The sequence below is a fragment of the Symphalangus syndactylus genome, chromosome 13 (assembly GCF_028878055.3).
Source record: "Symphalangus syndactylus isolate Jambi chromosome 13, NHGRI_mSymSyn1-v2.1_pri, whole genome shotgun sequence".
Classification (NCBI taxonomy): Eukaryota; Metazoa; Chordata; class Mammalia; order Primates; family Hylobatidae; genus Symphalangus; species Symphalangus syndactylus.
Genome location: NC_072435.2, coordinates 116,161,277 through 116,188,546, shown reverse-complemented (window position 1 = coordinate 116,188,546; position 27,270 = coordinate 116,161,277). Strand labels below are relative to the sequence as shown.

Below are 27,270 nucleotides of genomic sequence, written 5' to 3'. Positions count from 1 at the left end.
GGCACTGCCCGACACTCTGGTGGAGAATAAATGGCTTGCTGTGGGAACTGCATTAATTCTTAATAGTCTGCCAACATCAAAGGCTTCTTTTCAGTTTGGTGAAAAGAAGGACCAGCCCATTTCTGTAACAGGATCTCACTCTGTCGCCCAGGCTGGAGTGCAGTGGTGCAATATCGGCTCACTGCAATCTCTGCCTCCTGGGCTTAAGTGATTCTCCCACCTCAGCCTCCCAAGTAGCTGGGACTATGGGTGTGTGCCACCACGCCCAGCTAATTTTTGTATTTTTTGTAGAGATGGGGTTTTGACATGTTGCCCAGGCTGGTGGTGCCTCAGCTCCTTCTCTCTTCTTCCCTATTTGAACTCCTTACCTCAGTCACACTAGTAGGGATTTTCCCTGGTCTGCCACTCTGTCTCCTATTTGGGTGATTTCTCATGGTGTCCTTTTTTATGTTTTGAGACAGAGTCTCACTCTGTTGCCCAGGCTGGAGTGCAGTGGGGCAATCGTGGCTAACTACAGCTTCAACCTCCCAGGCTCAAGCAATCCTCCCACCTCAGCCTCTTAAGTAGCTGGGACTGTCAGGTGCCGTGGCTTATGCCTGTAATCCCAGCACTTTGGGAGGCTGAGATGGGCGGATCACTTGAGCTCTAGAGTTCGAGATCAAGTAGCTGAGCTCTTAGGTGCATGTTACCATGCCTAGATAATTTTTTAATTTTTTGAGACAGAGTCTCGGTGTTGACCAGGCTGGAGTTCAGTGGTGCAATCTCGGCTCACTGCAACCTCTGCCTCCCGGGTTCAAGCAATTCTCCTGCCTCAGCCTCCCAAGTAGCTGGGATTACTAATTGTTGTGTTTTTAGTAGAGATGAGGTTTTGCCATGTTGACCAGGCTGGTCTCGAACTCCTGACTTCAAGTGATCCACCCACCTTGGCCTCCCCAAAGTGCTGGGATTACAGGCATGAGCCACCGGGCCTGGCAATTTTTAAATTTTTTGTAGAGCTAGGGGTCTCACTACATTGCCTAGGCTGGTCTCAAACTCCTGGACTCAAGCCATCCTCCTGCCTCAGCCTCCCAAAGTGCTGGGATTACTGCCACTGCACCCAGCAGTCATGCCTTTCTTTTTGTCTGAAATGCCCTTCCCTCTTCCCCCTGGTTAACTCCTACTGGTTCTTCAAGACTGTATCTAAACATCTCCTCCCAGAAGCCTTCCTTAGAATCTCTAAGACTGTGGTAGGTGGCCCTCCATGTAGTCTCAAGCAGCTTATCCTTATCACAACTGTACTCTACATGACTAAATAGCAACTTATGTACACAACTCAAGTACGGAGCTGTATTATTGCATGCCCTGGGCCTCATACAGGACCTAAATCATAAATAATGTTGAATATCTAGATGAACAAAATGTTTAAAAGGTGTCCCTGCCTAGAGTCTCTGGCCTTAGCAGAGAATGGAACCTATGAACCCTTTGAGCATGAAGTCATAATTGTGGTCTCGTTTGTGTTCTAACCTGCAAAGGTCAGTATAGGAATAAAGGGGGTTTCATGGATGATCATAAATGCCTCCTAATGATTTAGCTGTGCTCTGTCTAATCCAAGAAGTCTGTACTAACCACATCCCTATATTTTCTGCTGGGTAACTGAACTCCTTTGGAGATTGTATGCTGCAGGACTTTGCACAAGTAAAGCTGAATTATTATTATTTGCAAGCACTTTTCTACCTATAGTCCTATTGAGTCACTTAGCTGACTCTATTTCTCTCTCCCTAGGACACTGCCCAATTGTCTCCAACAGCACTTTTTTTTCCTTTTTTGTCTTTCCAGGCAACAATCACATAGGAGTGGTAGGACTCAGAGAATGGTATTAATACACCTAAGCACACCACCCAAAATGAGGAGGCATCTGGACTTTCGGATGCCTTTAGGATATGTAAGCTCCTATAAGGCTGCATACTTAGACTCGAGATCATATTTGGCCAGGGCTCTTTCCTGCTTGTCTAGAGAACAGCTAGACGCTTTACATAATCCAGAATACAACAGACAGTTATAATGGTTTTATTTTAGGAATAATTTATTGTGTTTTATTCCAATTATAAAAGTAGTGCATGCTAATTACAATTTGAGAAATACAGAAAAGCATAAATAAAAACATAGAAATCACTGCCATCAAGAGATATCTCCATAACATTTGGAAAGCTTTTTCTTTCTATTATTTTTTATTACAAGCAGCAAATACATTATATATGTGTATACATTAAACACCACTTTCAATTCACTTTAACTGTAAATTAGTGTGACTTTAATATCTGTCATATTAAAAACATGACTTAATAATTGTGTAACATTCAAAGTTAATGTGTTGAGCCACTCCCTTATTATCAAGTTTAATTTTTTTAATTGCACAGGATGCAATGATAAACATACACATGTAATTTATTATGAGAATCTCTTGCTTATTTCCATCTGATAAAAATCCTACAAGCAGCCGGGCACGGTGGCTCACGCATGTAATCCCAGCACTTTGGGAGGCTGAGGCAGGTGGATCACGAGGTCAGGAGATTAAGATCATCCTGGCAAACACGGTGAAACCCCGTCTCTACTAAAAATACAAAAAAAATTAGCCGGGCGTGGTGGCGGGCGCCTGTAGTCCCAGCTACTCGGAGAGGCTGAGGCAGGAGAATGGCGTGAACCCAGGAGGCGGAGCTTGCAGTGAGCCGAGATTGCGCCACTGCACTCCAGCCTGGGCGACAGAGCGAGACTCCGTCTCTAAAAAAAAAAAAAAAAAAAAAAAAAAAAATTAGCCGGGCATGGTGGCAGCCACCTGTAGTCCCAGCTACTCGGGAGGCTGAGGCAGGAGAATGGCATGAACCCGGGAGGCGGAGCTTGCATTGAGCCGAGATCACGCCACTGCACTCCAGCCTGGGTGACAGCGTGAGACTCCGTCTAAAAACAAACAAACAAAAAATCCTACAAGTAGAATTACAAGATCGAAGGGTATATGTATATTATGAAAGCCTGATGTATACTATCAACTTGTATTCCAAAAAAGATATACACTCAGTAGTATATGTGGGTGTCTAATTTTTGGTTTGTTTTGATTTTAAAATGCTCAGATGGTATAATGAGAAATCAACTACCTTCTGATTAAATGTTTGGTTTTAGTCTCTTTTTTTGTTTATTTTTGTTTTGTCTTGTTTTTGAGACAGAATCTCCCTCTGTCACCCAGGCTGGAGGAGTGCAGTGGCACAATCTCGGCTCACTGCAACCTCTGCCTCCCAGATTCAAGCAATTCTCGTGCCTCATCCTCCCAAGCAGCTGGGACTACAGGCGTGCTACCAAGCCAGGCTAATTTTTTTGTTGTTGTATTTTTAGTAGAGATGGGGGGGGGGGTCTTGCCATGTTGGCCAGGCTGGTCTTGAACTCTTGGCCTCAGGTGATCCACCCACCTCAGCCTCCTAAAGTGCTGGGATTACAGGCATGAGCCACCACGCCCGGCCAGGTTTCATTTTTAGTATGAAAAATCTCTATTTATTTTTAAGACAGTCTCACCCTGTCACCCAGGCTGAAGTGCAGTGGCGTGATCTCGGCTCACTGCAACCTCCGCCTCCCGGGCTCAAGCAATTCTCCTGCCTCAGCCTCCCGCGTAACTGGGATTATAGGAACACGCCACCACGCCCAGCTGATTTTTGTATTTTTAGTAGAGACGGGGTTTCCCCATGTTGCCCAGGCTAGTCTCGAACTCCTGACCTCAAGTGATCCGCCCGCCTTGGCCTCTCAAAGTGTTGGGATTACAGGCGTGAGCCACCGCACCCAGCCTGAAAAATCTTTAGATTAGGAGTATTCCAGCCGGGCGCCGGGCTCAAGCCGGTAATCCAACACTTTGGGAGGCCAAGGCTGGAGGATCGCTTGAGCCCAGGAGTTCGAGACCAGCCTCTCTACAAAAAATAGAAAATAAACTAGCTGGACGCAGAGCAGACCCCTCACGGCGCCCCAAGGTGGGAGGATCACCTGAGTCCAGCAAGATCGAGACTGCAGTGAGCCGTGTTCACGCCATTGCACTCCAGCCTGAGCAACAGAGTAAGACCCTGTATCAAAAACAAAAAGTCTTCTGGTGCAAGGCCTCACTGTAAGGTCCCTGGGTTCAATGCTCCGCGTTCTGGGATGTGAATGTGGAACAGTATGTGCCAAGGTGGGTGTCTACCTGAGCTCCGTAAGGACTCAGTACTTAGGATGCGAGCATGGCTCTGGGTTCCATTCCTGATCCCTCTGTGGCCTCAAGTCTCCTCCCGGGAGAGGATGAAAAGCAGAAGTCAGATGCACTCTATAGTGATCGCTGTGATAGTCATTACGAGTCTTACTTCCTCGACTCCGACAAACTCAAGGCCAAGCTATGGAGTCCATCTCATGCTGACACCGTCAGTTCTGAGCAACTGTAAAATGGGGACAGGGTGGCCCGGAGGCCTACTGACCTGAGGCTGGGGGCCGCGACGGCCCAGCCGCCGGGGGCTCCTTGAGGCCGCTGCGCGGTCAGCCTGCGGTCTCCGCCTGACTCCAGCTCTCCTGCGCCCCGCAGGCCCTGGGCGCTACCCACGTCAGTGAGTGCTCACAAGTTTGTGAGGTAGGCGGCGCCACAGAGAGAAACCGAGGCGCGGGAGCCCAAGTCACTTGTCCAGCGCCTCAGCCGAGCGCGAACCGCGCTCTGGGGTGGCATCCACACGGCCCGGCCCCAGGCTTTCCCTGTCAGCGCCCGAAGGCCCTTCGCACCTCCAGGGGGCGCCGGCCTGCGCGCACGCGCAATGGTCGCATCCGCGTTCCCTTTAAGAGGACTCCTTTTGCCTCCGCCGACCCCTTCGCTTCCGCTCCGCGTTCCCACAATGCAGTGCGGCTGAGCGCCTCGGAGCCCGCGGGGACGCTGCGGGGGGACCCGTGCTGAAGCGGCGGCGGCGGCGGCGACGTGGGCTGCGGCGGGCCCGCGGCGTCGGGCGGTGCGGATGTCGGGCTGGGCGGACGAGCGCGGCGGCGAGGGCGACGGGCGCATCTACGTGGGGAACCTTCCGACCGACGTGCGCGAGAAGGACTTGGAGGACCTGTTCTACAAGTACGGCCGCATCCGCGAGATCGAGCTCAAGAACCGGCACGGCCTCGTGCCCTTCGCCTTCGTGCGCTTCGAGGACCCCCGGTGAGGCCCGCGCGCCCCTGCCCTCTCCTCCTCGGTGCCTGAGTCCCCCGCCTTCCCTGCTGTCCCCTCCCCCAGGGCTCCCCTCCCCCCGGTCTCCCCTCCTCCCGCCTCCGCGCAGACCCCTCACGGCGCCCCCTCACGGGTGGAGGATGAGGCAGCCTCTCCTCGCAGGCCCGGGCCGTCCTTCGCGCCGTCGTCACTTCCTTTATTTTTATTATTCCAATATTTTACTTAGAAACCCAAAAGCTGAGCCTTTGGAGGGCCCAAGCCCGCCTGCACCGGCCTCGGGGGGTCCCAATGTGCCCTGTCCGCCTCCTGCCTGGGGCAGCACCGTGGGGGGAAGCGGCCCTGGGACAGCGCGGGGGTCGCCGTTCGCCCTTCCCGCCCGCCTCTCCCCCGGCTTGTGCTCGCCGTGACTGGAGAGCAAGCTGCAGGGTCGCGGATGCCGCTGGAGGTCGTGGAGGGGTCTCTGGTGGAACAGCTCGCCGTTCGCGCGCCCCGCCCCGCCAGGCCAGGACCTGGGCTTTGTAAAGGGATCAGGGATTTGGGAAAACTTCTAAAACAGCCGGAGTGGGGCTCTGATTTCACTTCCCTCCTTTAATGAGGGAGGCTTGGCGAGATGCTAAAGGTTCCAGGGGTTTGGAAACTCTAGATTCCTAACCCGGCTCTAAGGAGTGCTTGTGATTTTGCAAACAGCGTCGGCCCTCAGTCCGGAAAAAGCCCAGGAACTTTCAAAACTGTGGTTGGTGGTGGTTAGCAGCTGCGGCGCTGACTTGGTCACTCCAGTCCGGCCAAATAAGAGCCCGCACCCTGTTTTCCTAGCATCATTTGCTCCCGGGGAACGCGGAATGTTGGTAGGGTGTTCGACCTACCTGGGGTGGACGTACTGATAGAGCAAGGAGAGCATCTGAGGAAGGGCAGGCAGGAAGCACCGCGAGGCTTTGATGGCTGAAGAGTCGACTCTGACAGCTCATCCCTAGTATCTCCTCATTTGCCTCAAAACCGGAACTGGGCATTTTTACCTCTAAGCTGGAAAAGGCTATGCCTCGCTTATTTAGTAACCGTGCCATTGTGGTTTTTCAACAGTTGCTATGGGTTGAGTGCCGCGGTGTGTATTTAGCTTTTTTTCTTTCCTTTTTATTTTTTTAGATTGATAAAATAGGGGGTTTCACCATGTTGCCCAGGTTGGTCTCGAACTCCTGAGCTCAGGTGATTCGCCCGTCTCAGCGGATCAAATTGTTAGGATTACAGGCGTGAGCAACCCACCCAGCCTGTATTTAGTATTTTTAACAATTTATGAGGTGTAGGTACTTTTTTTTTTTTTTTTTTTTGAGGCGGGTCTTCACTCTTGTTGCCCAGGCTGGAGTGCAGTGGCGCGATCTCGGCCCACCGCAGCCTCCGCCTCCTGGGTTCAAGCGATTCTCCTGCCTCAGCCTCCTGAGTAGCTGGGATTATAGGCATGCGCCACCATGCCCGGCTAATTTTTTTGTATTTTTAGTAGAGACGGGGTTTCTTCTTGTTGATCAGGCTGGTCTCGAACTCCCGACCTGAGGTGAGCTGCCCGCCTCAGCCTCCCAAAGTGCTGGGATTACAGGCGTGAGCCACCTCACCTGGCCTGTATGGTTAACCAGACTTTACAGATCAGGATATTGAGGATTTAGAGTTACTAATAAAAGAGAAAGCTAGTGGCAATCCCAGCACTTTAGGAAGCCGAGGCAGGCGGATCACAAGGTCAGGAGATCGAGACCATCCTGGCCAACATGGTGAAACCCCGTCTCTACTAAAAATACAAAAATGAACTGGGCGTGGTGGCACGCGCCTGTAGTCGCAGTTACTTGGGAGGCTGAGGCAGGAGAATCGCTTGAACCCAGGAGGTGGAGGTTGCAGTGAGCCGAGATGGCGCCACTACATTCCAGCCTGGTGACAGAGCAAGACTCCATCTGAAAAACAAAAAAAAAAGGCGGGGTCGGGGGGGAGAGAAAAAGCTCTTAAGGGATCGAGGGCTTTTTTTTTTTTTCCTTATTTTTTTGAGACAGAGTTTTGCTTTTGTTGCCCAGGCTGGAGTGCGATGTCACTGTCTCTGCTCACTGCAACCTCGGCCTCCCAGGTTCAATCGATTCTTCTGCCTCAGCTTCCCAGTAGCTGGGATTACAGGCGCCCGCCATCACACCTGGCTGATTTTTCTATGTTCAGCAGAGACGGGGTTTCTCCATGTTGGCCAGGTTTGTCTTGAACTCCTAACCTCAAGTGATCCACCCGCCTTGGCCTCCCAAAGTGCTGAGATTACAGGCCTGAGCCACCACCCCAGGCCGGGATCAATGGATTTGAACTCCCTCTTCTGTTTTTTGAATGCAAACCTACTATATGATACGCTACATTGTCATCTTCCCTCATTCCTTTCATAATAGAAAAACTATCTTTTGGTGTCACTAGGTGTGAAGACTCAAGCAAAGCATTTCATGTAGTATCTTATTTAACCATTATAGTAACCCTGTGAGATAGGCATACTATTCACATTAGAGATGTAAAAACTTGATTAAACACTTACCCAGAGATGACTACTAGTAATTTGCAGAATAATGATTTGAATGCAGGCTAATTTTATTTATTTATTTATTGAGATGGAGTCTCGCTCTGTCGTGCAGGCTGGAGTGTCGTGGCACAGTCTCAGCTCACTGCAACCTTCGCCTCCTGGGTTCAAGAGATTCTCGTGCCTCAGCCTCCTGAGTAGCTGGGATTACAGCTGCGCACTGCCATGCCCAGCTAATTTTTATCTTTTTAGTAGAGACGAGGGGTTTCACCATGTTGCCCAGACTGGTCTCAAGCTGCTAACCTCAAGTGATCCACCTGCCTCCGCCTCCTAAAGTGCTGGGATTACAGGCATGTGCCACAGCGCCCAGCCTGAATGCTGGCCAATTTTTATTCAGAGTCTGTTCTGACCTCCTAGCAGTTCTGCCTCTCCCAGTCTGCATTTTACGTAGTCAAGGTTGCACTGGATATGGTCCTTGTTGCTTTTAGTTCTAAAATCTTACAAGTGATTATGTGCCTGTGACACTGAACAATGCCTTCATTAGCACATTCACCTCCTCTTGTCCACCCAAGCTCCAAGGTCACACTTTCTACCATCCAATACTGGAGAATCAGCGTGGCATTCCTGACTCTTCTAGAGTCCTAGGAAAGACTTAAAGTAATTTTATTGAATATTTATCTCTTTTGGCAAAATTGCATCCAAAGAATGTTTTTTGACAAAATAGTTCTCCAAACTATGCTGAAAAGGTACACTTAAGAGTTCCAAGGCCAGGCGCAGTGGCTTATGCCTGTAATCCTAGCACTTTGGGAGACTGAGGGGAAGGATCGCCTGAGCCCAGGAGTTCAAGACCAGGCTGGCCAACATAGGGAGACCTGTCTCTACAAAAAATCCAAAAATTAGCTGGGTGCAGTGGTACATGCCTGTGGCCCTAGCTATTCAGGAGGCTGAGGTGGGAGGCTTGCTTGAGCCCAAGAGTTAGAAGCTGCAGTGAGTTATGCTCCAGCCACTGCACTCAGCCTTGGTGACAGAGCAAGACCCTGTTTCAAAAAAAAAAAAAAAAAGTTCCACATTCATCACAAAACACTCATTTGCAGTTGTCTTTTGTCCTTTGAGCCTTATTTATTTTTTTAAAAGACCGAGTCTCACTATATTACCCAGGCTGGCCTTAATCTGGGTTCAAACATCACGCCCAGCTACTTTATTTACCCTCAAATACTCTCCTATCCAACTGGCTACTTTTTTTTTTCTTTTTCTTTTTCTTTTTTTTGAGACAGGGTCTCTGTCACCCAGGCTGGAGTACAGTAGTGTGATCTCGGCTCTGCACTCCCATCTCAGCCTCTCGAGTAGCTGGGACTACAGGCGTGCAACACCGTGCCTGGCTAACCGCCTACTTTTTATTTCCATAGACTTTATGACACTAGGCCTTGTAGAAAAATATTAAGAGGTTAGTGTGTGGTGTGCTTTTTGAGAAAATGCTCACCAAGGTTAGGAAAACACTGGTGGTTTATTGGCAAAATCAATAATCTGTCAGCAATTGATTCTTTTTTTTTCTCTGAATTAGCCCTCTTTTAAGTAATCTGTTTGCTCATTCATTATAATTTCATACCTCTAAAACTGTGTGTGACAGCTGTAAAGGTTAATTCCAGTATCGTGAAACATCGCCAAACCAAAGCAGAAGTGCATCAAAATCCTGATTTGTGTGTTTTTTTCTTCACTCTCAGTTTCCCTTTTATGCTTACTACTCATGCCCCTCACTTGGAAAGTCACTTGGCCTCCTGAACAGCACTAACTCCAAACTTTTTTTTTTTTTTTTTTTTTTTTAGAGATGCAGAGGATGCTATTTATGGAAGAAATGGTTATGATTATGGCCAGTGTCGTCTTCGTGTGGAGTTCCCCAGGACTTATGGAGGTCGGGGTGGGTGGCCCCGTGGTGGGAGGAATGGGCCTCCTACAAGAAGATCTGATTTCCGAGTTCTTGTTTCAGGTATGTTCCTTTCAAACAGAATGAGATGATACATGTAAAATACTTAACACAGAGTCTGTCTTCCAAGAAATGATAGCTGTTATTCTTCAGTGCATGGGACACAGGGACGTTCTTTTCAATAGCCTGTGTGAAGCCTTGCCTTGGATTGCCAGTGAGGCAAGTATCCTGCAAATGAAATTGCGCTGGGAGTGCAGCCTTGGAAGAACATAACCATATTTCTTGTAAAGGAGTTTTCTAGTGGTGAGAAGGGAAGATGATGGGAAAACTCCTTGAGCTACAATTCTAAAGATGCTTCTTTTGGAATATACTTGGCATCAGACATGGTAGAAAGGCATTCAAGGAGCCAGATTTTTTTTTTTCTTTTTTTTTTTTTTTTTTTTTTTTTGCGACGGAGTCTTGCTCCGTCGCCCAGGCTGGAGTGCAGTGGCGCAATCTCAGCTCACTGCAAGCTCCGCCTCCCGGGTTCCCGCCATTCTCCTGCCTTAGCCTCTCCGAGTAGCTGGGACTGCAGGCGCCCGCCACCACGCCCGGCTAATTTTTTTGTATTTCTAGTAGAGACGGGGTTTCACCGTGGTCTCAATCTCCTGACCTCGTGATCCGCCTGCCTCGGCCTCCCAAAGTGCTGGGATTACAAGCGTGAGCCACTGCGCCCAGCCTCAAGGAGCCAGATTTGAACAACTTACCCAGCCTTGGATCTTGAAGAAGATCAGATTTTGTGGTGGTTTTAGAATTAAATATTTTTTAAAACCCCGTAACTTAAGAGTCTTACAGATTTTATTGGAAAGTATAGACTATTTCTGTCTAGCGTTTATAGTGATGAAATGCTAAACTGGGAGGTTTATCTATCTTCAAAATATTAACACACTGGAAAGACCTGGGGCCTTCTGCATATTGCATGGGAGTTTTAGGGCCCTGGTGGAATGAAATAAATCGAGGAGCCTGGCACGTTTTTAAGATGTGAATGTCACGCAATCACAGCATACTCCCATGTGCTTAAGAGTGATACTCTCAGTATCTGCCTATCTTGTGTCCCTTTATAATTTTTTAACCCCAGAACTCTATTCCCTCCTTCAGGATGTCATACGTTATCTTTTTTTCTCTCCATGCTTCTCTGAAATCCTGCTTAGAAAACTATTAGGAAATGGCTGCAGTCCTGAGCTGTGAGCGGTAAACACAGCCTTTGAGAGCAGGAGCACATTTCCCTTTCATGACATCAGGTAGGGTTGTATGACTCCCGACTAGTTTTAGCATCTGAGCCTTACCTTCCCCCCCACTGTATTGAAGAATGTTGGTGATCTTTTAAGAGGTACTCTGTATAGTTTGTCATTCACACCTACAAGAAAACAAACTTCAGATTTTTTTGTTGTTGTTACCTTCAGCTACTCTTTGGTTATTTCATTGTCTGGTTTCAAAATTCCCATGTCCTGTGAAACCCTGTCAAGCAATAAATAATTGGTACTGTTAAATTTCATAATGGAAAAAATTGGAACTCTAAGTATTAGGAGTTTGACATTGATTTTAAAGGACAAAGAAAGAGGCTACGAATTCTCGGAGATACTAAACCTGTAATGGGATGAACTTCTTGCTCTATTGAAAAGGCCTGGTCTCTGGAAGATGAACTTAAAACCAGCTTCTCAAGGTGGTTTATTTACCACACATACTTCAGTGCTCTTTTCTGATTTCATGTCCCTTATCAAGGTTTATGATTTGGGGACCCTCAGGATTTAAGTGATCATGGAGAAGGGACCGTAGGTATTGCTGGCTCTTAACAGGGCAGTTAACATAGCTGAAGGATGTGGGCTTTCTTATGTTCTCCATGCCTAGGACTTCCTCCGTCAGGCAGCTGGCAGGACCTGAAGGATCACATGCGAGAAGCTGGGGATGTCTGTTATGCTGATGTGCAGAAGGATGGAGTGGGGATGGTCGAGTATCTCAGAAAAGAAGACATGGAATATGCCCTGCGTAAACTGGATGACACCAAATTCCGCTCTCATGAGGTGGGTGCTTGCCTTCTGTTGAGCTTGTACTCAAATCACTCCACTTGAACCTGACCTAGCAGAGGTAGCAAGAGGCCATGCCATTTAGTAACCTCACAGTACCATAAGAGATCTATTTTAGATGGACAAAGCCATGGAATTTGCTATGCCTAAGTCCTTCAGGGTCATAGCTGAAAGAAGTATGCATTCATGGTATGTTTGTTTTTTAATATGCCTTATTCTGCATAGTAGTATCACATGAACAGTTTGGTCATGGTATTTATAACCTGGAGAGAATACTAGTGCAGTCAGTCTTGATACCACCCCATTCACAACCAGCTTAAATGACAGTATCCTTCTGTGAACTCAGCTACCCCTCCTGTGGGTCTAGGCTGAGCTCTACAGGCCAGCCTCTTCATCTCAGCCCTTCTAGGTCCTGCTGTCTGGGCTGAACTGTCACTTCACTTTTTTCCCAGAGTAGTGCAGCATCATCTCTGAAACCTGAGCTATCATGACATTTTCTTTTTTAATTTTATAATTTTTGTATTTCTCTAATTTTTTATTTTAGAGACAGAGTCTCATTATATTGCCCAGGCTGACCTTGAACTCCTGGGCCCAAGCAGTCCTCCCACCTCAGCCTCTCCAGTAGTTGGGACTGCAGGCATGCACCACTGTGCCAGGCTAAACCGTAACATTTTCTTGTGGTTGATTACCTCACCCTTGAGACTCAGTAGTTCTTGATGTCTTTCCTTGTAGGAAAGCAGCCGCTGTTTTGGATCTCAGTTTGATTGAAGTGGTGACTATCCCTTTGGTACCACTGAGACCAGAAACCAGACCACCAATTGGACATTGTTTGTTTTTGGTTATCCTGTCCTGCCTTACTATGAGATTTACAGATGTTTGGGGACACAGGTCTCTGGGCTCATTTCTTTTTCTGAGGATTCATATAATTCCCTAGTTTTTGGCTTAGAGGTTGGTCCTTCCCTGGTTTAATGATGCTTTTGTTCAGACTGTCCTCTAGGACTTGAATTTGGAGCAGAAACAGAACAGTACCTGATCCTCAGTTATACTGCAAAGCAGGGCTTTAGAAAGGGTAACTCCAATTACTGACTTTCACCTAAGGTGAAAAAGCATCCGGCTTCTTTCCCCTTGGCATCTTTGGATCTTCTGAGAATGGTGGCTGAAGGCAGAGGGCCTGGGGACAAGCCCGCCTGGACATGACTCCTCTGCTGCTTATTAATTCCTTACCTGAACTACTCTTGGAACCTCGATTCCTTCATGGACAAAATGGTCACAAAATAGCACCATCACAAGACTTGCCAGGAATCTACAGCAAGAGGATAACCTCTAAAGCATCTAGCTCAGGTCCTCACACCTGGAAGGTATTAAATACAGGCTAGCTCCTTCCATAGATGCCCATCCAAAGATGCATAAATGAGGTGGCAGGGGATTAAACTATATGACCCCTGAGATCCTTTCCAGTTCTTAGCTTTGAGGGGGGTCAATGGCAGTAATTCAGATATATTGTTTATAATAGTTAATTGAGTGTCAACATGTCAAACTTGGCATTTATTGTGTTACCTTGGGCAAATGATGTAACTTAAGTCTTAATTTTCTTCATTCTTGAAATGGGATAATAAGAGTACCTACCTCATAATGTTATGAGAGTTTAATGAGATAGCCTCATGCCAGGCACAGAGTACACAGTAAGTGCTCAATACTTAACTATTATTGTTAGATGTTGGTTTGCTTATTCTTCTGGCTCTGATTTTTTTCCCCTTTGCTCTTTTTGTTTTTGTTTGCATTTCAGGGTGAAACTTCCTACATCCGAGTTTATCCTGAGAGAAGCACCAGCTATGGCTACTCACGGTCTCGGTCTGGGTCAAGGGGCCGTGACTCTCCATACCAAAGCAGGGGTTCCCCACACTACTTCTCTCCTTTCAGGCCCTACTGAGACAGGTGATGGGAATTTTTTCTTTATTTTTTAGGTTAACCGAGCTGCTTTGTGCTCAGAATCTACATTCCAGATTGAGGATTTAGTGTCTTAGGAAATTTTTTTAATTTTTTTTTTTTTTTAAAGAAAAAAAAAAAACTACATAATTTCTACCAGGGCCATATTAGCAGTGAAACATTTTAAACTGCAGAAATTGTGGTTTTGGTTCAGAAACAAGTTGTATATTTTTCACCCCTGATTATGGGAAAAAAATCAGTTCTGTCTTTGTGGGTTGCTCTACTATGGAGATCAACAGTTACTGTGACTGAGTCGGCCCATTCTGTTTAGAAATATATTTTAAACGTTTAGTAATTGACATGTGTGGTTGTCCTTGATTAAGTTCACAGATTTCACCAAATAGGCACACTAATTTAAAAAATCACTGAGTTGTAGTCATAACTTGTACCCAGTTAGTAAGGAGCAGGGGTAGATAACTTTATTTATATGGGGATAGACAGTTGCTCTGATGTTGGTTTGAGAACGTATAAACTCCAAGAGCGGGTTCTGGGTTCTTTTTTAATTCAAGGCCAAGTCGTAAATTAGGCTGCCTTAAAGAAAAAAGCATTGCAGATAAAGGAAGGGAATAGGAAAAATAAACACATGGTGGCTTTTGCCTGTGATCCCAGCCCTTTGGGAGGCCAAGGCATGCTGGAGGATCCCTTGAGGCTAAGAGTTCACGACCAGATAGGCAACATAGCAAGACCCCATCTCTACTTAAAAAAAAAATTAACTGGACGTGATGATGCACATATATAGTCCCGGTTACTTAGGAGGCTGAGGTGGGAGGATCACTTGAGCCCAGGAGTTGGAGGCTGCAGTGATCTGTGATCCCACCACTGCACTCCAGCCTGGGTGAGAGCGAGACCCCTGTCTCAGAAAACTAAAAAAATGAGCAGCAGCATAAATATGATTGGGAAATTCTTAGCCAAAACCAACTTTGGCAGTTTGGTTAGAGGAAAAACTCTCTCTGATTCTATCACTTTTTTTTTTTTTTTTTGAGACTTGCTCTGTCGCCCAGGCTGGGTGCAGTGGCGCAATCTCGGCTTACTGCAAGCTCTGCCTCCCGGGTTCACGCCATTCTCCTGCCTCAGCCTCCTGAGTAGCTGGGACTACAGGCGCCCGCCACTATGCCCGGCTAATTTTTAGTAGAGATGGGGTTTCACCGCATTAGCCAGGATGGTCTCTCCTGACCTCGTGATCTGCCCGTCTCAGCCTCCCAAAGTGCTGGGATTACAGGAGTGAGCCACTGCGCCCGGCCCACTTTTATCCCTAAATAAGTTTCATCTATCTTTGGCATCTGAGTTTTATCTTGGACTCATCTCAATTTAATAATCATTTTGGGGGTGGAGAGGGCTCCTTTGTCCCAGGCCCAGGGCTAATTTTAGGATAAGTTCTCTTTTCAGAAAGAGAAACACTAGGTATGACTAGTATCCCTTTGGCATATAATCACTTTGTGGGATGGCAGATAGTTCTAGGTTAGGAGTTCCCAAGCTCTAGTCTACTTTCAACACTCTTCAGACCTTAGTAGGAAGTTAGCCCTTTTCTAGGAAGAAAGTGGGAGCCCAGGAACAAATTCAGGTATGTTCGGTAAAGATAGGCCTGCTCAAATCAATGCAAATGGCAACTAAAAATGACAGCCAAGGTTGTCACATAGTGATCAAGATGCTCCGTCTACCAGTTACGTAGATAGAAAAGTTCACTTTCATGCAGCTGGTATGGTCCTTTGGGGGAGTTAAAGGCAGATAAATAATGTCTTCCATACTGAACAGTCCTGTGAAGTGAATTCCTTGGAAGCTGACTTTTGCTTTTCTTTCACCTCAGTTAGCATCAGGAACTCATTGCCTTGTTGGGGCCAGATCTTTCCCAATTCTGTCTTCAGAAGAATCTGTTATTAAGAAATGCTTAAGCATCCATTTTTTTCAGGTGACTGAAAAAAGCAGGAACATTAGTGTTCACAGTAAGAAAGTACTGTCATGCTTCCACATGTTCACAGAGTACCCTTTCCAGAATGAGCTACTCAGCTGTGTGGGAATGGCTCTTGTTCATCCAGCTTTGGCAAAGAGATATTACCTGTTTGAAAATAACAAAAGAGAATGTTATAGCTGAGCCTGCCGCCCAGCTGGCTCTACTGAGCTAACTGATCACTACTTTCTCATGGAAAATATGGAAGTAATGTAGCTACTGTCCTGTTTTCCTAACTGGGAGTATCTGAAAGAATCAGTTCTAAGTGAAGCCAAGTTCACCTTTTTCAGTAAGGAGTGTACAGGTTGATTAGCCACTAATATGCAGATAGGAGTAGAAGGAAAGACTGACCATGAACTCAGGTGGTCCCAAGAAGCGAAGTCTGAAGTAAGGTTCTGTGTGGGAGATAGCATGTCTGATCAAAAGATATGTCTGCTGGAGCCACAACTATCAGGCTCTGAGATGGAGAGTCTCCTTTCTCTCCACAGTTAACAGGTGGTTTAGTGGATCGGAGGCATGATTAAGTTTAGCTCACGGCCGGGCGCGGTGGCTCACGCCTGTAATCCCAGCACTCTGGGAGGCCAAAGCAGGCGGATCACGAGGTCAGGAGATAGAGACCATCCTGGCTAACACGGTGAAAACCCCGTCTCTACTAAAAATACAAAAAATTAGCTGGGCGTGGTGGTGGGCGCCTGTAGTCCTAGCTACTTGGGAGGCTAAGGCAGGAGAATGGCGTGAACCTGGGAGGCGGAGCTTGCAGTGAGCTGAGATCGCGCCACTACACTCCAGCCTGGGCAACACAGCAAGACTCCGTCTCAAAACAAACAAAAAGTTTAGCTCACAGAATTTCTAGCTTTCTTTCCCATCCTTGCATTAACCAGAGCCTGCCTTTAACTGGCACCTTGAGCTGACCAGGGCCAATGTCTTCTGTGGAGTCTGCTCAGAATGATTCTCCCTCAGGGGATGTCCTGAACTGGAAGTTGGCACTTAGCAGGCTACCTGACTGCTTTTGGCTAGTCCCACTCCCAGATGCCCAGAGGGGTAGTACAACAGCTCCGAGTACTCACCTACCTGCAGAGGAGATAAAAACAGTCAACCTATCTAAGGTTCTGGATTTTACTGTCAGCCCAGAGTAATTTTAAAGCTTCTATTTATTTACAGTAGGTAGATGATGCAAATCTCTATACCAGCTGTTGTAAACTGGTGGCTCACAGACTGCACCTGGCTTGCAGATGTGTTTTATTTGGCTTGGATGGTATTTTGTTTTTTAAATTTTGAATTGGTTGCCAGCACTTAAAATTTAAGAAATATCGGCGGGGTGCAGTGGCTCACCCCTGTAATCCCAGCACTTTGGGAGGCTGAGGCGGGTGGATCACGAGGTCGAGTTCAAGACTAGCCTGGCCAAGATGGTGAAATCCCGTCTCTACTAAAAATACAAAAAAATTAGCCAGGCATGGTGGCAGGCACCTGTAATCCCAGCTACTCGACAGGCCGAGGCAGAGAATTGCTTGAACCCAGGAGGCAGAGGTTGCAGTGAGTCGAGATTGCACTCCAGCCTGGGTGACCGAGCGAGACTCTGTCTCAAAAAAAAAAAAAAAAAAAAAAAAAAATTTAAGAAATATCACACAAAATGCCAGGTATCCAGGTTCTCTGGAGAAATGGGTTTACATTCCTGCCTGGCACCACTGATAGGGTAGCAGCCATGCTCCTCCTGCTTTGAATGGGTACAGACTGAGGGCAGACCCTAATGGCGTTTGAATCATGTCATAGGCAAAGATGTGACAGAAACATCTGGGCTAAGGCCACACATGATAACTAAGTTGTCACAATAAGATTCCTTTTGGGAGGCCAAGGTGGGTGGATCACCTGAGGTGGGGAGATCGAGACCAGCCTGGCTAACACAGTGAAACTGTCTCTACTAAAAATACAAAAAATTAGCCAGGTGTGGTGGTGCATGCCTGTAATCCCAGCTACTGGGGAGCCTGAGGCAGGAGAATCGCTTGAACCCGGGAGGTGGAGGTTGTGGTGAGCCGAGATTGCACCATTGCACTCCAGCCTGGGCAACAAAAGCAAAACTCCATCTCAAAAAAAAAAAAAAGGATTCCTTTAGGAAAGGACTGGTTTTTTTGTGGTAACCCAGCCCAAAGCTAGACCTAACGAATATTTATTCATGGTACGAATACTAGAAAGTTGGAGTCGATTACAGGATCTGGCACAGTCTTAACTGTGGCTTTGAGAAACACTGAATGCCAGCTGCCCCTTTAGGCAGATCTTGAGCTCCAGATTTCCACCTACTCTAAACCCCCCGCATCCCCCCAATCCTGTTTTGCTTATTCCTGTTCCTAACTGCCCCCTAGAGGTGCGTATGACCCTGGACCCTACTGCCACATTAATGCCACCATCTGTATGCACTTTATCCTTTTCAAAGTGCCTTCACATATCATCTTTGGTCCTCACGCTTCCTGCTTCATTCCTAAGGTTACTGTGAGACTATCTGTTAAACCATTCTGGGCAGCACATACCTGGAGGGGCCACAAAATACTCCTCCATGACGCGATGGGAGTTTTGTAGTAATTCATCAGCACAGTTGCCTTCTGCCACATTGTCAGATCTCAGGTATAGACATCTACAAAACCCAGAAGCCCAAGGTTACCCTCTCAGAGAAGGGGGATTTTAGAGGATGGTGGAGAGGGGCAAGAAGGAGAGAACAAGGAAACGGTATATTCTTGAGTTAATGGGCACCGTTCAAAGATAGAGAAGCTGGGATCATCGGTAGACCAAATAACAGCCTACAGTTTATAGACTGTCCGAATAACCCTGAGAAGTAAGTGCTAATTACTTCTCTGGATTGACTTAACAAATAGTTTTTAATGATTATATGGGCAACTGTCTTTTGGTGGGGACAGGTAAAAGCAATTACAAAACAATATTTTAGATCTAACAGAAGTTAGTACAGCCTGCCAAAGGATAGAAAGGGTACCTAGTCCAGCCTGGGTGAGTAGCACATCCTCAGAATAGCTGATGTCACTGTTCAAGGATGGGCAAGAAATAGCTGGATTGGGGGATGAAGGTATGAGAAAGGGACTTCCTGGCAGGTATAGCAGCATGAATCCCAAAGCAAGAGAGCCGAGAGCGCAGAGATTCAGAGAAGGACAGGGAGTTTAGCAGGCTGCGGTGTGGTCTGCTGGAGGTGAAAGATGAAGCTAGAAAGCTAAGCAGAGATGGGGAAGCAAACTTGCTGCAAGAGTGACTTAAGGATGTTGGCTCCTAAGTAACAACTGGGATCTTAGCCCAATATGGTACCCCTAAGATGAATGCTTTTTCCACCACAGCAACTTTGGTGGATGTGCCTGCCCTTGAGCAAGATGTGCCACAAACAGCTCAAGAATCTCCCAGTGTTCTGTGGGACCTAGTGACTTTACTAAAGCCTTCAGATGGCAAACAGGTAAAAAACACACAGGAGCTTGAACATATGCATGAGGCTTCACTATTGTTTCAAGGTGTAAAAGTGTGTAAGCCTGCTTCCACATACTTGGACCAAAAAAATAAGCAGTCTGTTAAATCACTGATACTGTATTCGGTAGTAGCCATGCTCCTCCTGCTTTCAGTGGGCACAGACTGAGGGCAGACCCTAATGGCGTTTGAGTCATGTCAGAGAGGCTGCACATGACTCGACTCACAGAGAGGCTGCACATGTCTAAGGCTGCACATAAGAACTAAGTTGTCAGCCAGGCGCGGTGGCTCACACCTGTAATCCCAGCACTTTGGGAGGCCAAGGCAGGCAGATCACGAGGTCAGGAGATCGAGACCATCCTAGCTAACACGGTGAAACCCCATCTCTACCAAAAATACAAAAAAAATTAGCCGGGCGTGGTGGTTGGCACCTATAGTCCCAGCTACTTGGGAGGCTGAGGCAGGAGAATGGCGTGAACCCGGGAGGCAGAGCTTGCAGTGAGTCGAGATCGTGCCACTGCACTCCAGCCTGGTAGACAGAGCGAGACTCTGCCTCGAAAAAAAAATAATAATAATAATAATAAGTTGTCACAATAAGATTATTTTAGGAAAGGACTAGTTCTTTTTTTGTGGCACCCAGCCCAAAGCTAGACACAACAAATATTTACTCATGGTATGAATATTAGAAAGTTGAAGTCTGTTATAGGACCTGGCACGTTCTTAACTATGTGGCCTTGAACAAGTATGATCTTTTCAGACATTAAATTTCTTGGGGGGGTGAGGTGGGGGAGAAAGGCCGGGTGCGGTGGCTCCTGCATATAATCCCAGCACTTTGGGAGGCTAAGGCGGGTGGATCACCTGAATTCAGGAGTTCAAGACCAGCCTGGGCAACATGGGGAAACCACATCTCTCTAAAAATACAAAAATTAGCCAAGCGTGGTGGCACGCACGTGTAATCCCAGCTACTCGGGAGGCTGAGGCAGGAGAATCGCCTGAACCCAGGAGGCGGAAGTTGCAGTGAGCTGAGATGGCACCACTGCACTCCAGCCTGGGCGACAGAGCAAGAAGGAAAAAAAAAAAAAAGGCCAGGTGCAGTGGCTCATGCCTGTAATCCCAGTGCTTTGGGAGGCCAAAGCGGGTGGATCACCTGAGGTCAGGAGTTCGAGACCATCCAATATGGTGAAACCCTGTCTCTACTAAAAATACAAACGTTTGCCGGGCATGGTGGTGCATACCTGTAATCCCAGCTACCCGGGAGGCTGAGGCACAAGAATCACTTGAATGTGGGAAGCAGAGTTTGTAGTGAGCAGAGATCACACCGTTGTACTCCAACCTGGGTGACAGAGTGAGACAGTGTCTCTCTCACACACACACAAAAGAGAGTTGTACTAGATTTTTTTTTTTTTTTGTAATAACACAAGGACTGTGTATTCATTTAAGAAAACTTGGGAGAACAAAAGTAAAATAAAAATCATAATTATACCATTCAAAGGTAACCCTTGGACTTTCTGGAGTTTATAGTTTCTGTTGGACAGTATTAAAAAATGGCTAAGACGCCGGGCGCAGTGGCTTATGCCCGTAATCCCAGCACTTTGGGAGGCCGAGGCGGGCGGATCACGAGGTCAGGAGATCAAGACCATCCTGGCTGACAGGTGAAACCCCATCTCTACTAAAAATAAAAAAAAAAATTAGCCGGGCGTGGTGGCGGGGGCCTCTAGCAAGAGGCTGAGGCGGGGAACGGCGTGAACCCTGGAGGTGGAGCTTGCAGTGAGCAGAGATCATGCTACTGCACTCCAGCCTGGGCGACAGAGCGAGACTCCGTCTCAAAAAAGAAAAAAAAGGCTAAGAGCTCAGGCTCTCGAGTCACAGCTGAATTCACATCCCATTGATACACATTACTTATCCTCTATATTTCAGTTTCCTTGTTTGTTGAATGCTTCATAGGATTTCTGGGAAGATTAAATGAAATGTTAAAAAACAAGATCTGATAATGCTGAGGCTGCATTCACAGCAGTAAGAGAGGGCTCTGAGTAGCACCTGCTCCTTTCAGAAAGCTTTAGTGCACCGCAGTACATCTCAGTCCCTACCACTCTCATTCAAAGTCTGTGCACTCCTGATGAGGCCTAACCTGCCTAGCATTTGAAGGTTTGGGAAGACTCTCTACTACCGCCAACAGGCGGTTAAATGCTACTGCTTCCCCAAGAGTAGATCTAATAGCAACTAATTTATTTACTCATCAAGTAATCAAGTTTGGTAATTAAGTTTCCTGCGTAAGTGAAATTTCCAGGAAAACAAAATTCACCCCTTTACATACCTTTCTATTTATGTATGTATGTACATACATACATACATTTCTATTTATTGTTATTCTATCTAGTTACTGGTTATGATGGAGTTGTTCCTAAAATAGACACATTTTCTGAGGTTGGTTTTTTGGGGTTTTTTTTACTATTTTTTTTGAGACAGGGTCTTGCTGTGTTGCCTAGGCTGGTCTCAAACTTCTGGGCTCAAGTGATCCTCCCGCCTTAGCTTCCCAAGTAGCTGGGATTACAGGTGTGCACCACCATGCCTAGCTTTATTAATTACAGGCTCCTGAACCCACAGTCTCTGTGACAGGGGTACAGCAAGCATACCTCTCACTTGGTAAGTTGCTTCACTTTCTTGGACCTCAGAATTGTATAAAACACCGAACAGGACCAGATGAGCTTTTCAGATCAATTACTGATTGACCAAACTTCTACCTCACCACCTGTCTTTCCCAATCAGGGTTCTGTAAGATAAGTTAGCCTACATACCCCAAGACACCCATTCTGATGATAAATTAACTTATCTCCTATGTGTTTGAGTTAACATTTGTCATATACTGTCCTTGGGAGAACTGAAAAAAGTCACAAATCTTTCTGTGTTCTGGTTTGGCTGAGGAACCCTGGTTGAGAAAGACTAGAAGTCCCTGCTGGTTAAAACTCAGGAACAATAAGTAACTGTGGGAAATGCTGCTACGGTGGCACTGGAAAGTGCTGTGGCAACAGGGAGGACAAAGTGGCTCCATTTGTGATTCTGTCAGCCCTTGGACTCACTGATGGGACAGTTCTCCCACTGCTTTTCTTTGAGCTTCTTTCCTGCTATCTGGCTGGAAGGAATAGCTTCTTGTGGACCCCTCTACTTCCATCTAAAAGCCTTTTCCCTTCCTCCTACTTTATTTCTAGTTTGATGCAGACTGGAATGGGGGCTAATTAACTTGGTTAAAAGTTCTGAGCCAGGCAAGGTGGCTCACATCTATATTCCCAACACTTCAGGAGGCCGAAGTGGGTGAATTGCTTGAGCCCAGGAGTTCAAGACCAGCCTGGGAAACATGGTGAGACCTGATCTCCCCTAAAAAATACAAAAGTTAGCCAGGGTGGTGGCATGTGCCTATAGTCTCAGCTACTCGGGAGGCTGAGGTGGGAGGATCACTTGAGTTCAGGAGGTGGAGGCTGCAGTGAGCCAAGACTGCACCACTGTACTGCAGCCTGGGCAACAGAATGAGAAAAAAAAAAGTTCTGGGTTCAGGCCAGGCATGATGGCCGACCCCTATAATCCCAACACTTTGGGAGGCTGAGGCAGGAGGATCACTTGAGCCCAGGAGTTCGACACCAGCTTGGGCAACACAGCAAGATCCTGTCTCCACGAAAAAAAAAAAATAATAATAAAGAAAAAAATTAGCTGGCCATAGGGGTGCACACCTGTAGTCCCAGCTACTTGAGAGGCTGAGACAGGAGGAGGGCTTGAGCCCAAGAGTTTGAAGTTTTTGGTTCATAAGACTATGAGGGACATTTAACTATTTGGCTGCAATCAGAGTTGCTGTCAACTCATTCTCTGGATTTCAGATGAAAGAGAATAAAGTTTCTAGGAATTGACTTTAGCCGGCATATCTTAGAACAGCATTTGGCAGCAGAAGCTCTGAGTTCCAAATCCTCTGTTTATTACCTGTGAAACTTTGGGCACATTATGTAACCTTTCTGAACCTCAGTTTTTTCTATCTATAAAATAGATAACTTGTATTGACCTTCCAGGACTGCATGTGAACATTGAAATAATTTAGGCCGGGCACGGTGGCTCATGCCTGTAATCCCAGCACTTTGGGAGGCCAAGGCAGGTGGATCACCTGAGGGCACCTGTAGTCCCAGCTACTTGGGAGGCTGAGACAGGAGAATTGCTTCAACCTGGGAGGCAGAGGTTGCAGTGAACTGAGATCGTGCCACTGCATCCAGCCTGGACGACAGAGTGAGACTCCGGCTCAAAAAAAAAAAAAAAAAAAAAAAAAAGAATTTATATAATTTATTAGCCCCTGGCACGTAAGCACACTACTGTTTTTAGCTCAAACCAAATGACATGTTATTAGTGTGCAAAGAGGTTTCTATTAGCCAGTCAAGGTGCTTTTTTTTGTTTTTTTGTTTTTTGAGACGGAGTCTTGCTCTGTCGCCCAGGCTGGAGTGCAGTGGCGAGATCTCGGCTCACTGCAACCTCTGCTCCCCGGGTTCAAGCAATTCTCCTGTCTCAGCCTCCCGAACAGCTGGGACTACAGGAGTAGGCCACCATGCTCGGCTAATTTTTGTATTTTTAGTAGAGAAGGAGTTTCACCATATTGGTCAGGCTGGTCTCGAACTCCTGACCTCAGGTGATCCACCTGCCTCAGCCTCCCAAAGTGCTGGGATATAGGCGTGAAACACCACGCCCAGCCTTGTTTCGTATTTTTTAAGACGGAGTCTTACTCTGTCGCCCAGGCTGGAGTGCAGTGGCTCCATCTCAGCTCACTGCAACCTCTGCCGCTCTGGTTCAACCAATTCTCCTGCCTCAGCCTCCCGAGTAGCTGGGATTACAGGCACCTGCCACCTTGCCCGGCTAATTTTGTATTTTTAGTACAGATGGGGTTTCACCATCTTGGCCAGGCTGGTCTTCAGCTCCTGACCCTGTGATCCACCCACCTCCGCCTCCCAAAGTGCTGGGATTACAGGTGTGAGCCACCGTGCCCAGTCTACCTTTTTTTTTTTTCAGATGGAGTCTTGCTCTGTCGCCCAGGCTGGAGTGCAGTGGCATGATCTCGGCTCACTGCAACCTCCACCTCCTGAGTTCAAGCAATTCTCCTGCCTCAGCCTTCAGAGTAGCTGAGATTACAGGCATGCACCACCATGCCCGGCAAATTTTTGTATTTTTTAAGTAGAGACAGGGTTTTGCCATGTTGGCCAGGCTGGTCTCGAACTCCTGACCTAAAGTGATCTGCCTGCCTTGGCCTCCCAAAATGCTGGGATTACAGGAGTGAGCCATCGTGCCCGGCCAAGTCAGGGCTTTTATAGCTAAGATGCCTACTACCTAAAACATTTAAGCAACTTGGGGTCCTGCAAAGAAGGATGGTGAGAAGAATGGCCATTATGCCATCAACTAGGTGGTGACCCAAGAGTACACCGTTAATATTCACAAGTGTATCCATGGAGTGGGCTTTAAGAAGTGTGCCCCTCAGGCTCTTAAAGAGACCGGAAATTTGCAATGAAGGAGATAGAAAACTCCAGATATGTGCATTGATACCAGGCTCAACAAAGCTGTCTGGGCCAAAGTAGGTAAGGAATGTCCATACTGCGTCCATGTGTAGTGGATGGTCCAGAAAACATAATGAGGTTAGAAATTCACCAAACAAGCTCTATACTTTGGTTATATACTTGTTACCACTTTCACAAATCTACAGTCAGTGTGGATGGGAACTAACTGCTGATCATCAAATACATCAAATAAAGTTATAAAAACTACAAAAAAAAATAAAAGGTTTAATAGTTGTCTTCACTTTACATTCTGTGTGTGCAAAGCATTAAAGTCCTACAAGTGTCACGTTAAAATGATTAATGGGAATCATTAACCCAAACTGGTTTCCAAATTTATGAAAAACAGTACAGATCACTGAACACCAGGTTGAGATGCTAGCTACTGGATCCAAATTCCTCGTCATCTTTTTTCACGACCTTTTCCCTTATTAATAATGGTTATATTTCTTTATATTTACCCTCTAGATAACTTGGGAAATTCTGATGACTCTGTGCTTCTAGTCCCTCCTTTCCTAGAGATATTAATAAAGAATACTGGGACCGGGCACGGTGGCTCACGCCTGTAATCCCAGCACTTTGGGAGGCCAAGGTGGGCAGATCACCTGAGGTCGGGAGTTTGAGACCAGCCTGACCAACATGGAGAAACCCTGTCTGTACTAAAAATACAAAATTAGCCAGGCTTGGTGGCATGCGCCTGTAATTCCAGCTACTTCGGAGGCTGAGGCAGGAGAATAGCTTGAACCTGGGAGGCAGAGGTTGTGGTGAGCTGAGATCGCGCCATTGCACTCCAGCCTGGGCAACAAGAGCAAAACTCTGTCTCAAAAAAAAAAAAAAAAAAAAAAAAAATTCATGAAACATGTACTGAGGCCGGGCACGGCGGCTCACATCTGTATTCCCAGCACTTTGGGAGGCCGAAGCAGGCAGATCACCTGAGGTCAGGAGTTCAAGATGAGCCTTGCCAACATGGTGAAACCCCTCTCTACTAAAAATACAAAAATTAACCAGGCATGGTGGTGCATGCCTGTAATCCCGGGTGCTCAGGAGGCTGAGGCAAGAGAATCTCAAACCCAGGAGGCAGAGGTTGCAGTGAGCCGAGATCGCGCCACTGCACTCCAGCGTGGGCAACAGAGTGAGGCTCCGTCTCAAAAAAAAAAAAAAAAAAACCCAAAACAAAACATATTTACCGAATACTCAGTGCCAACCACTGAGAACATGATGAGGAAAAACAGACATGCTCTGGAAGGTGGGTGAGCAGGAGAGGGGCAGAGACTCAACACATCCCTTAAATAGATGTATAAATGCATGTATAAATCAGCCCTTTTGGATATCACGAGAGCCACAGGTAGAGAACCTAAGTATAGCCAGGTGCAGTGGCTCACACCTGTAATCCCAGCACTTTGGGAGGCTGAGGCGGGCGGATCACGAGGTCAGGAGATCGAGACCATCCTGGCTACGGTGAAACCCCGTCTCTACTAAAAATACAAAAAATTAGCCAGGTGTGGTAGCAGGCACCTGTAGACCCAGCTACTCGGGAGGCTGAGGCAGGAGAATGGCATGAACCCAGGAGGCGGAGCTTGCAGTGAGCCGAGATTGCGCCACTGCACTCCAGCCTGGGCGACAGAGCGAGACTCTGTCTCAATTTAAAAAAAAAAAAAAAAAAAAAGAACCTAAAGAACCTAAGTATGAAAGAACGAAGACTTGTGGCTCATGCCTATAATCCCAGCACTTTGGAAGGCCGAGGCGGGTGGACTGCGAGGTCATGAGTTCGAGACTAGCCTGGCCAACGTGGTGAAACCCCGTCTCTACTAAAAATACAAAAATTAGCTAGGCGTGGTGGTGGGCGCCTGTAATCCCAGCTACTCGGGGAGCTGAGGCAGAGAATTGCTTGAACACGGGAGGAGAAGGTTGCAGTGAGCCGAGATTGAGCTACTGCACTCCAGCCTGGGCAACACAGCGAGACTCCGTCTCAAAAAAAAAAAAAAAAAAACACAAAGGCAATGATTAGCAGTTCAGGTTTTGTTTCCACTTACACTAGGAGGACACGAGCGAGAGCATCAGTAATGAACAAGGGGAAGAGTGAAGCCACTGACTCGCGAGGTGACCGTGGGCAAGTTCCTGAATCTCGCTAACACTCTTTAACCCCCTGGAAAACTGTTCGCTAATCGTCACATTAAACGGCTGCGAACCGGCCACGGTCAAGGCTTTGGGGCTGCAGCCGCGAGTTTACCTGTCCTCCAGGACCGACTCCATGGGCTCCACCCCGTCGGTGTCCACGGCGCGTAGCCGGTCGGCGAAGGCGATAGCTTTCTCCAGTCGCGCCACTGCCTCGCGGCTGCCGAAGTCCACAAGCGCTAGACGCTCCAGGTGCTCGATCAACTCGGCCGTGATCCGGCCACTGCCCTGGAGGAGGGATGAGGCGGGGAGTGTGGGTCACCGGCGCTCCGGAGTGCCTCCCGGCTTGCTCCGCCACCCGCCTAGATGGCCCTGGCCTTTACCTGAAGATCTGCCTTGGAGGTGAAGCCCTGGCGCCCGCCCAGAAGGGCCCGAAGGCCCAGCCACCCCAACCGCGACCACATATCTTCCTTCCTTGGCCCCCGTAGTGCGCCCGCGCGTAACGCCGAGCGACGCG

At 47.3% G+C, this 27,270-nt stretch overlaps 2 protein-coding genes across 5 annotated transcripts; one reads left to right on the top strand and one right to left on the bottom strand.

Moving 5' to 3' along the window:
- Positions 1-4,982: 4,982 nt before the first annotated feature.
- SRSF9 (serine and arginine rich splicing factor 9) lies at positions 4,983-13,969 on the top strand. 2 transcript variants are annotated; one of them, XM_063614736.1, is made up of 4 exons: positions 4,983-5,170; positions 9,524-9,555; positions 11,509-11,681; positions 13,471-13,969. In XM_063614736.1, the coding sequence occupies exons 1-4, from the start codon at positions 4,983-4,985 to the stop codon at positions 13,612-13,614; spliced, it is 537 nt and encodes a 178-aa protein (XP_063470806.1). In that variant the 3' UTR covers positions 13,615-13,969. The 2 variants fall into 2 exon arrangements, with proteins under 2 accessions (XP_063470806.1, XP_055093785.1); XM_055237810.2 differs by having other exon boundaries at positions 9,524-9,684.
- Positions 13,970-14,067: 98 nt separating this feature from the next.
- Positions 14,068-27,268, bottom strand: GATC (glutamyl-tRNA amidotransferase subunit C). 3 transcript variants are annotated; one of them, XM_055237820.2, is made up of 4 exons: positions 27,137-27,268; positions 26,869-27,041; positions 18,138-18,241; positions 14,068-15,723 (listed from the first exon to the last, which is right to left on the bottom strand). In XM_055237820.2, exons 1-4 carry the CDS (start codon positions 27,215-27,217, stop codon positions 15,671-15,673), a joined length of 411 nt encoding a protein of 136 aa, XP_055093795.1. In that variant the 5' UTR covers positions 27,218-27,268; the 3' UTR covers positions 14,068-15,670. The 3 variants fall into 3 exon arrangements, with proteins under 3 accessions (XP_055093795.1, XP_063470816.1, XP_055093794.1); XM_063614746.1 differs by lacking the exon at positions 14,068-15,723 and adding an exon at positions 20,304-20,401 and having other exon boundaries at positions 27,137-27,260; XM_055237819.2 differs by lacking the exons at positions 14,068-15,723; positions 18,138-18,241 and adding an exon at positions 18,578-20,401 and having other exon boundaries at positions 27,137-27,261.
- Between the last annotated feature and the right edge of the window lie 2 nt (positions 27,269-27,270).

Bases quoted from the DNA above. Each gene is read 5' to 3' on its own strand.
- GATC (XM_055237819.2), bottom strand. From the start codon at position 27,217: ATGTGGTCGCGGTTGGGGTGGCTGGGCCTTCGGGCCCTTCTGGGCGGG. The intron at 27,042-27,136 runs GTAAAGGCCAGG...TCCCTCCTCCAG, and splicing joins CCTCCAAGGCAGATCTTCAG to GGCAGTGGCCGGATCACGGC. The intron at 20,402-26,868 runs GTAAACTCGCGG...TCTGTCACCCAG, and splicing joins GAGTCGGTCCTGGAGGACAG to GTTGGAGTACAACGGTGTGA.
- SRSF9 (XM_055237810.2), top strand. From the start codon at position 4,983: ATGTCGGGCTGGGCGGACGAGCGCGGCGGCGAGGGCGACGGGCGCATC. The intron at 5,171-9,523 runs GTGAGGCCCGCG...TTTTTTTTTTAG, and splicing joins GTGCGCTTCGAGGACCCCCG to AGATGCAGAGGATGCTATTT. The intron at 11,682-13,470 runs GTGGGTGCTTGC...TTTGCATTTCAG, and splicing joins CCAAATTCCGCTCTCATGAG to GGTGAAACTTCCTACATCCG.